This window comes from Thermobia domestica, chromosome 6 (genome assembly GCF_964235325.1).
Source record: "Thermobia domestica chromosome 6, izTheDome1.hap1.1, whole genome shotgun sequence".
In the NCBI taxonomy this organism is placed as follows: domain Eukaryota; kingdom Metazoa; phylum Arthropoda; class Insecta; order Zygentoma; family Lepismatidae; genus Thermobia; species Thermobia domestica.
In genome coordinates this window covers 151,841,361-151,852,095 of record NC_137459.1, presented here as the reverse complement: position 1 = coordinate 151,852,095, position 10,735 = coordinate 151,841,361, and the positions used below count along the sequence as shown (strand labels likewise).

Here is a 10,735-nt window from a genome sequence, read left to right as displayed (position 1 = left end):
GTGTGAGAGCCTTGAGAAATTTGAATGCATTGCGATAGTTCGAATTTTTCCGTAAACTGTAGATTCACGTCTTATATAGCCTTGATGCAGAAAAGGGACGCTGAACTTGAACAAACAAGCAAATAAACACCTTTTGTTGATGAAAATGAAATGAAATCTTTTAGTTAAAGCAAATTGTTGGTGAAAGAATTGTTGGAACGAGAAAGTGGAAGGAAACGGGAGTAGCCCGAGAAAACCCACGAGCACAATTCTGTCTACCACAAATTTATTTGGCCGGAGATCAAATTAGGGACACCATACACCAAAGGTAAGTGCTCTAATCCTGAGCTAAGTTGCCCTCATGCTATGTTGATGCTCATGTACATGTTTGCCTTATTAATGCAGAAATCAACAGGAACCCAGATTGTAGTAAAAACAGAAAAGAAATCAGGGAAGATATATCTATAAATAAAAAAAAAGTTGCAAGTTATTTAAAATTACACTTCAACATTGAATATGTATATCTAACTGTAGACTAGTGAATATGGTTCTGTTGTTTTTTAACTATATATTAATTCGTAGAAACTACATTCAGAAAGAATGTAATATACAAAGCTGTTCCCTCTGAAAGCACACGACAAATGACATTAACGTAGGTACTTCTGCCGATGCAATACGATATTCTGAATTCAAAAGCTTCCACTCCTTGATTTCAGAAAGATGGCGTCTGAAGAGAAGGGTTGTTTATGTGGGCAAGGGTATGATTTTACACGTTCTATGGTTCAGTGTGATGCTTGTAAGGCATGGCTCCATATAAGGTATAGTTTACATTTTTAAGTAATTGTATTTTTATAAAATTTTACTATATAATATTATTTTCTTTCATAATCAGGTGTTAATGAATTGTGTACATTTTTGTTTACAAATGGACGTCTGTAAACTGTAACTAGTTAACTTCATTTTGCATTTGTAATTTAAGGTTTATAAGTGTAGCATGAACTCTTGTATGGCGAAATGCTATTATTGTTTAGAACGTAACAACCGATCATTAACTACATTGTGTCGCAAAATAGTTACTATCGAAGTACATACCTAACACCATTGTTAGATATTAAATATATTTTTAAGTATCGTAATTTATTTTTGGCTCTTCTCGAATTAAAAATAGTTACAAGTAATTAAGACTTCCAGTAAATGTTAAATGAAATACAGTAAATGTTTCGACTAGTGATCATACGAGGTAGTCGATACAGCTCTCAGATAGTGTTGTCAGAAATGTCATTTTAAATTTCTCTTTTTCATTAAAAAAAAAAAAAAAAAAAAAAAACACGTGTGTGACTAGCAATAGTAAAGCTATAATGCCGCTACCTAATTTTACAAAGAAACACTACACGCATTTAAATATGACTTCCATTTGTAATACAATAAGAGGTGTGTGACGAGTTTCATTGTGACAAAAATTCTCCACATTGTAGCAGGGGCGGATCCAGGACCGACTTCTGGGGGGGGCGGTGGGTTGTCATACTGCTACTTTTAAGGGATCCAGACTTTGGGATGGATATTATTTATATACAAAAAAATAAGAAAATTTTCTCTTCTGGGGGGGGCGATCGCCCCGATCGCCCCCCCCCCCCCCTGGATCCACCCCTGCATTGTAGTTTAAGTATATAATCGACCTCAACAAGTTTAAGGGAAGGTTGTAGAACACACGTCTCTCCATATAAGTTAGTAGTTAAGTGTTTTTTTTTTTTCTTACCAGAATTTAATATTTAATTCACATAGTATTGCCGAGCGAGGGTCAGCGAGTGAAGTCTGGTTAGAGCCTCGCAGGGCACGTTGTTTTCTGTCTTTATTACAGTTAAGTGGGAAGGGGGACCTGTGTTCTAGAACCTTGCCCAAGTTTATCAAAGAACTGTGAAGTCCCGGATTACCTCTAAAGTTTCTGAAGATTTAAACTTAGAAAAATGACTTTCTTGTGCCCGAAATATTTGGTTTTGAGTTTAGCGTCCCTTTCAGCAGTGAGCAGGGATAAAGGTCGATCTATAAAAGGTAGGGGGCCCATGACATCACTCAGTCCTCCGTGCCTATCTTTGCCCATTGTAAATGGGGGGACGACGTTTCCCACGTTCCCCGTTACTGTTGCTTCTGGCAGTAAGGCTATATGAGACGTGGACCTATATAGCTTAACGTGGGAACTGAATCACATGAGCTCCCACCGAGAATCGGACGCAGGTCGTCCACGCCAATGGTGCGTATGCTAACCGCTTGGCCACGAGGGAGAATTGTACGTGAAAGAAATGGAAGTTAGTTTTCGTAAAACATACGCGTGTTTCCATAATTACCACCCCTATAATGATATCACCTTTAGAAGGTTCTTCTCATTCATTGCCTCACAACGTTCGTTAGTGAAAGATGTATCTTAAAGTAAACTTTTCTACAGAGAGCTTTACACAAACATATACCAAAACTCTCCTAATTGAGTTTTCGCAAAGTTAGAATTTCTCAAACCATAACTATAGGCACCCTGTTGCACAAAAATCGAAAGGGTCAGCTGAAATGAGTTTAATCCAAGCAACCTCAGATTTTCAATATTGAATTTGCCTCTATCAGTGACTGCTATTATTGTGTAAGATTTGGCGACGATTGGTTGAAGCGCTTCCCCTTTCAATTGATCCGAAAAAAGATAAACATTTCTGATACCACACCCTGAAGTTACCCCTAAAAATGATTTTTCTAAGGTCGACATGAAGAAAATAAATACCATAAAACAATAGATTCACGCAAATTCTTGAAAATCGTCTCCAAATAATACCCTGTTAGTGAGATGCAGGACTATTATGTATTTATTAGGTACATAAAATACGCATGTGCCATAGCAAACCTTGCTTAATACGGGAGAGCGATTAAGATAATCGCCTACTAGAATTTATTATGATTTTCTGTAGTAAAGAAATGAATGAGGTACTTTATTTGTGTTTTAAGGATGCTTATTTGTTCCGCCTACATTTTTTCATTCCTAAAAATATTGAGGAAGTCAAAGAACTAATAAAATTTAGTGAAATAGTGCGTATTGTGTATACATTCCATATTGTAAAGAAAGATAATGTGGCCCCGTGAGCGTACAGGATGAGCTGGGCAAGAATCCTAGCGTCTTGAAACAATAACTAGTTTATCGTACTCAGTAATATTTTGTACTGTACGTACAAGAATGTTATAATTTGGTCTCTTCTAATTCCACTTATACAGTTGTATCTCAGCAAGGAAGTAAATAATAATTGTTAAATGCCTAAGTAATGTACTACGATATACAGCTGACAATTAGACACTCAAATATATATTTAATTACGAGTAGAAAACAAAACTCTTTTCTAGACATATACAGGGTGGACCATTCATCTTGATACGCCCTTGCAACTTTTAAAAAATGAACAAAACATTCTGAAATTTTGCATCATACGAATATCGGCAGGAGGACATTGTTTGGTGTACTCCGTGACACCACAAGGTTAACAGTATTGCCAACCCAGCATAGTTATATTTTCTAAATTGCACTACATCAGGTTATATCAAATTTACATATAAAAATAAAATATATAATATCACACTTGTTGTACAGTGTTGCAAATTAAGGATGTTATGGTATCACACACATCAAAAATGACAAAATTTTGGAGGGTTCTACTACAGTAATAACGCAAGTCGGGCGAACGGGATAATGCACTTCCAGAGTACCTTAATGATGAATACTACAGTCATCGTATGACGTATTTCGAACAAATACAAACAAACTTACAAGGAATTGAAAATTAGACTTTCTTCAAAGGATTTTATTTCGAAAAAGAATTTAGATAGATTTCATATCGAATTACGCAAATGCTTTTCAGTGGACATAAAAATCATAATGCCGTTTACAACAATTTGATATATTGTATTAGGAACTTTTTAAAACAGTTTTTGATTTACTTTGCTTCTATAACATTATAACAATACTTTTTGGTAGATGTAATTACAATAAGTTTTTGGAATTACATAGTCTAGAACTGTGTTGCAAACTTAAGTTTTTACCATATCTCCAAAAAGGTTTGAGATATATCAAATTGCAGTAAACGGCATTGTGATTTTCTTACTTATCCATAACTTTCTGTGCCATCGGTTGAGATACTTATCTAAACACTTTTTAGAATAAAGGGTTACAAGAAAAAATCAAATTTTCAATCTGTTGTAACTTTGTTCGCATTCATTCCAAATTCATCATGCTCGTAATATTAGTCTTTAAATGTCTATTGTCCCGTCTGTGTCATTTGCATTTTACTGCTGTAGAGGCCATCAAAATTTGGATGTTTGTGATACTGTAGCGTCCTTAATTTGGAACGCTGAATAATAAATGTAACAGTGTAAGTTTTCGTTTATCATGCAGATTTGAAATATGTAATAACCTAACACAATACTATTGAAAAAAGAATACGTTTTCTTGGTTTGGCATCACTGTTAACCTTGTTTGTTACACAGCATGCCAAACAATGTCACCTTGTCGATATTTCCATGGTACAAAATTTGAGCATTTTTTGCCCATTAGTTAAAAGTTACAAGGGGGTGTCAAAATAAATGGTTCATCCTGTATAACTCCAAATCCGAATGAAATAGTCGTATATGAGCAGCTTGCGCATGTATTTATTGCGTACAAAATCAAGTACATATTTAAATTGCACTTTGGTATAGAACATGCCAGACAACATAAACGTGATTAATATATATATTATATTTACACATAATTAAATGGTTACAAAATATGAAGGTACTGTTTTACATGAATAATATTAAGTAGAACAGATAATGATTGGTATAGTTACCTTGTTACCTTAGAAGAACTATTTTTTTTATATATATATATACTTTTCATTAAGAAACTCATCGGAAGAATAAAATGCACAATTTAATAGATTTTTACTAACTGCAGTCTTGAAATTATTAACATCTTATTCAATTCAATTTTTTGTTGTAAGTGATTAAACAATTTAATGAATGTCTAGAAGAATCTTTTGCTGCATGTTTCCAGTCTACTTGTATATTTTCTTTAAATCTTGATTTCGTTTTACGTCCCATTACACAGTTTAGTATGTAAAGCGAGGGTGAGTCAGTACATTTAATTTCTTAATTAATGATTTCTAGTAAGTTCTCCATGCTCTTCAGAACTCAAAATTAATAAGAGTAAACACATAACAAAACTGATCAACAACAGACTGTCTACCTACGGTAGATTCTGTATGCGCATCATTTCATAACGTCTCTTATCGTTACCATAGTTACGCTAGAAAACTTTGATTATCTTTTGTTTCTTCAATATTTAGAGAATAATGAAAAAGTGAAGACAGGACTGATGAGCGCCTTTAATATAAGAAAAGAAATTAAACGAATATGATTCTTGTTTGTAGCAAAATAAATTTAAGCTTAATGTAGTTTGCGTTGGCATAGGAGCAAGGTGAATTGATTAAATAATTACCGTTCTTACTTAGTTATAGGATAGGATGCTTATCGAATATTACTGATGTTTGTACTCACTTAAGCGCCCGTTATGTTAATCATGACCTTAGACGTTTCAGTGATCGGCTTGTCGCCTCATATACGAATTATTGATGGGATTTTACGTTGCGTGAAGAATCATGTCATGGGTAAAATTCCTGCACTGCGGAATAAATTATTATCATAATTATATTCTTAATCAGAATTCGCTTTTTGTTTTTTACTTTGCTTTAAAAAAAAAACATATTGAAGGGTTAATTATGTAATGATCTTAGTTTTTATTTCGTTCTCCACTTGTGTTGCCTTCTTTTTAACGCGTGACATACTTCGAAAATTGTCCTCCTGCTCCTAATGTGTATCGCCCATCTCACATTCACTGAAACTACATCGGGGTGGGTTTTTAAAAGCGTGGTAAGGGATTTTTGATGCACTTTATATATATCAGCTGAAAAAAAAAGAAGTTCATAGATATACGTATATATATATATATATATATATATATATATATATATATATATATATAAAGAACTTTCTCATGCAAAGACGATATCATCATCACTTCTTTCCTCTAAGCCAAACCACAATTGGGACAAAGCGCCTGATCCAGAATTCAGTTCAATTTTCCATAATACTGCAGAAAAGGTCTCTCCTCCAATGAACATCGCGGATATCAGCAGTAATTCGTATCTTGCATATGTGTTTACGATAACCATTGTTTTCTGGTTAGCATTATCTAAAGATGAAAATGATGAAGTGAAGTTTATGCATACTTTTGAACTGGCTCCATCGTTTTACTGGTGTTGTGAAGGATATACTGGACGAGTATATTATTTATCAGAAAAGGAAGTTCAGTTTGTGGAGAAACAGTACAGGCTGTGTTTTGCTTAATCACTGTAGCAAATGTCTGGTCTCAAATAGTGAAATATAGTTACTGTGATTGTCATATGCTGAGGTAATAAATTGTTTTCATTCACAAAGAATTTAGTATACTTTTGGTTTCGATATTTCAATGTAATGTGCTTGAAAAGTTCAATCATTTCTTTTTAAAATTCCATTCCATTTATTCCATTGAAGACTAAGTGTAACTAACATAAATATTTATCAACATAACAACGAAATTGTACTTGCGAGCGGCTCCGGGTTCGATTCCCGGTCGGAACACTCGGTCGAAAAAGTGTAACAGCTTTTTCGGGCCAGTCATCTAAATGAGGTTTTCCTCATTCCCACCAGGCATATGCTGTTATGATACGTAACCGAAGTCCCAGGCCACATTCTTCGTTTCCCCTTCCCCGGATAATGTGCTTGCTGAGAGAGGCCATCCATCGTATATACCAATTTAGACGTTTTATTCGATCTTGCAACAACAATTGCAGTTTGTTGCACTTCATGAACCCCATTACATGAATATTCATTGATGAACTTATTAATCCTAGTCTTCACAAAAACAAGAAGTTCTTAAAGCGCCTCATACTGAAATTATCGTTGCAAGTTAGGATGAAACGCCTAAACTGGCAGAATACCAACAACCGTGTTTTGTTCTCGGGGTCGTTTATGTTACTTGCTACAATATGTTTTATATGCATCTTACATAGATGTAACGTTCAATAGTTGAACTACATACGATAATCCTGACTGTTATGAACACTTTTACTTTATATTACTACCATAGGGGGAGAAAAGCTTATCTTTACCCACTTCGTTTTGCAGAAAAAAAGGATTCAATCTGTTAAAAGAATTTTTGATCATTCATTCTTAGTAGTAACTAGAAACTGTACTAAACTTACTAGTATTGATAAACTTATAGAGACATGCAAAGAGAACCTAAGTAAGAAGGAATTCTATGTACAGTTAAATAGTTTATACCAAATTTACTTGCCAATTCCTTTTTGCTTTTCTTGTAATTTTATATGTTCATACATGAAAGAGGGAGGGAGTACAAGGTAGAGGGATTGTTTCAGTGTAAATTGTACTTATTGTTCCCAGAGATGCCCGAGTATTCTTTCATGATGCTATAGGTAATAGTATTGATCCTGTCTGATCCGTGGGGGCCGCGGTGGCTCAGTGGTAGAGCGTTCACCTCTGATGCTAGGGGTCCCGGGTTCTATCCCAGCCCCCGCCAAGTGAACTTTGTGGTGGACAAACACCGTGTGCGTGGGTTTTCTCGGGGTTCTCCCGTTTCCTCCCACTTTCTTCATTCCACCATTTCATTCATTACTCATCTTCACCGTCTCCTTTAGCCTAACCGGCATAACCGTGGGACGTAAAACTCAAAGATTTCATTTCCTGTCTGATCCGTACTTGATCAGCAATACCACCTACAACGTGACCCACATGCACCATGAGACTTTTTACGTTGCTTGCGGAAATGATCAGGTGTTCTTCCACATGTAGTATGTCTGTTGTGGGTGAGCGGAATCACGGAAAACCTTAACCAAAATCGTTAAATTGTCTTTCCCCTGTTACGGAGCTTAATCGTGGGACATTAAATTTAAATATCTCATATTTTCTCGTCTGTGTTTTGCAACCACGCGTAGTTCGTACAAAATGTGCTCATTTTGGCCCTTGGTACAATATCGACCTTCCGCAAACTTGATCCTTTTTACCTACTTTGGACCTATCTTTACGTCTGAACATGTCTAACAGTCCCTTATGCCGTCTCGGGAATTCCTTGCGCACCTATTGCACATTGCTGAGATGTGCATTTTTCAACGGTCTAGGTGAGACTTTCTATAAACGGGCATCGTCTGTTCCACGGTTCTTCCTGTTCGAAATAATGCGCATTGGAATGTTTTTTCCCATTGTTTTAGACAGCTCTAGCTCAAACTATGCACCTTTTCCCGTATGTTCTAAAGTTTTTTTCTTATTTTGATGGTATGAGGGATCACTTTTTACAGTCTTAGTCTTGTTCATGAACTTCCTGTATATAAGAAACGAATTTGTACCATCGATAACATTTGCATCACCTTTGCACATGTGGTCATGAAGATAATGATGCATATAACATGTTAAAAGTGAATTACAAATGCCATAAAAATATCAGTATTCCTTATGTTACTTTTGCTTTAGTGGAATAAGTGTACGACTACGAGCGTATTCCAAAAGTAAGACCTTTATTATTATAAATGTGTTTTGAAACTACTGTGCCGGTACAGAGAAGTAATTTATACAATAGAATAAAGCAAGTCATATTTTCACATTGTCACCACCATACATTATGCACTTTTGCTCGCGATGAACAAAATCCGAACCTGTATACCACGGTCGTACCAATTGGAACCAGCAGAGGCTAGCCTATTTCTTTCCCCCTCCCCAACCCACAATAAAAGCATTAAGAAAATGTTGCCCATATAATCCATCTTTCTTAGGACTGAAGAGACGGAAGTCACAAACTCCGGACTGTATGGCAGATCTGGTAGGAGAGTCCAATCAAATTTTGCAATAAATTCTATGGTTGCAACACTGGTGTGGGTGTCTGGTGTTATCGTCTTGCAGGCGAAAGTTTTTCGTGTCCGGTGTGACTTGCAGATGGGCTTTCACCGTAGTTAGTGTCTTTTTGTAGCTTTCTGAATTGACAGTTTCTGCAGGCTCTAATACATCCACAAGGATCACACCCTAACTAACTAACTCTATGGCCTATGGAACGTGAAGTGCAATGCCGCATTCACAAAAGCTCTCCAATGACTTCTATCCTTAGCAGGGTTGGCTGGTTTAAACCAAAAAGTGAAAAATGTTTGTAAAAGTGTAAGTGTTCGTAAAATCTTGATGAACACACATTTGTGGGTTATCGCGTGTCACTTCCGCATATTATTCGTACTATATTCAGACCTAAATTCTCCATTCGTTAGTCAAAGAGATTATACTACAAAAACAACTTTTTTATAAGTTTATGAATGTTTCTTTTGTGATTTTTTTCTAGTTTATTATTATTGTTATTTAATTGCAATCAAAGAAAATTCTAAATATTGTTTAGTTTTAACAATATTTACTATTGATAAAATTCATCCAAATACCGTCCTTTTTTTTTTGGGGGGGGGGGGTTACACAAACTCCACGAAAAGCATTTACTGAAATCAGAAGTATCTTTGATATCTAGTTATGTTTAAATGGGTCAGAGCCAAAGTGGGCTCAAATAATTTGTATCTTTATTCACTTTTCTTACTGATTGCAAATTAAGTTGTCGTATTTCTTTAACTTGAACTAATAAAAGTCGTAGTGGACTAACTTGGACTTAATTAGTTCTTCTGTACTTTGAAGTATTTTGAAATGGTCCATATGTAATTATGTATAATGATTTCACTTGTGCAACTGTTTATCTTTTTGTCCTTCTCAAATGACTCTTGACAATTAGACAATTATATTATAAGTATCTAAAGATCAATACAACGTAACAGCAGACCTTTGAGAGTGCGTCGGCAGACTTATCGCATTTCTGACTAATTAGTCCCGGTTTCGAGTTCAAATGGAGGACAATTTATTTTGGATGTAAGTCGAGAAACGGTTTGGACTCCGCTTTAAACTTATGTGACCCCTTCCAGCATAACCCATTTGTTACATAATAACACTACGGTGAAACAAACTTATTTCTGTTCATATGTAATATAAATACATAGAGCAAGTTATCTAAACCAAAAAACAGTTTTTTTTTTTTTTTTTTTTTTTTTGTTTTTTCAATAAAAACCATGGTTTTTGCCAACTCTAATTCTTAGCCAACTAGATCCAGTTTCTACTTTGTATACCTTTTTCTTCGAGATCCATCTTAATATTATCCATATTATAGGTCTTCGTAATAGTCGTTTTCCGATTAGTCTTCACGAAGGACTCCTGATAAAAATACGTTGTACTGATCTTTACATAGGCCTAGTTGTTAATATAATTGTCAAGAGTTATTTCAGAAGGACAAAAAGATAAACAGTTACACAAGTAGAAACATTATACAATTATATATATAAATCGGGAAACTCCCGCCTTAGCCATTGGGAAAATTCTGTTATTACTTTAAATGTATTTGTATATAAAATTTTAAAGTCAACGTGTCATAATCACTACGCTAAAACTGAGGTATTAAATTACAAATTTTGTATGTAGATATCATTCAATAAAATTAAAACAAAGTCAAATCCATGCTGATGTTTGAAGCTGCGTAGGCAGTTGATAAATTTTGCCAATTTCTATCAATATTTTTAACAGGGTGGATTGATTTAAATCAGTCTGATTTTAATCAAGATTTAAATCACTT

At 34.9% G+C, this 10,735-nt stretch overlaps 1 protein-coding gene across 2 annotated transcripts in view; it reads left to right on the top strand.

Annotated features, from left to right (window-relative positions):
- The first annotated feature begins 640 nt into the window (after positions 1–640).
- Positions 641–10,735, top strand: part of LOC145688270 (histone lysine demethylase PHF8-like) — a 93,489-nt gene continuing 83,394 nt past the window's right edge. For both annotated transcript variants that reach the window (XM_081762260.1, XM_081762259.1), the window contains exon 1: positions 641–797. In XM_081762260.1, the coding sequence (XP_081618386.1) occupies positions 700–797 (98 nt within the window). In that variant the 5' untranslated portion in view covers positions 641–699. The remainder of the gene's footprint in view (positions 798–10,735) is intronic.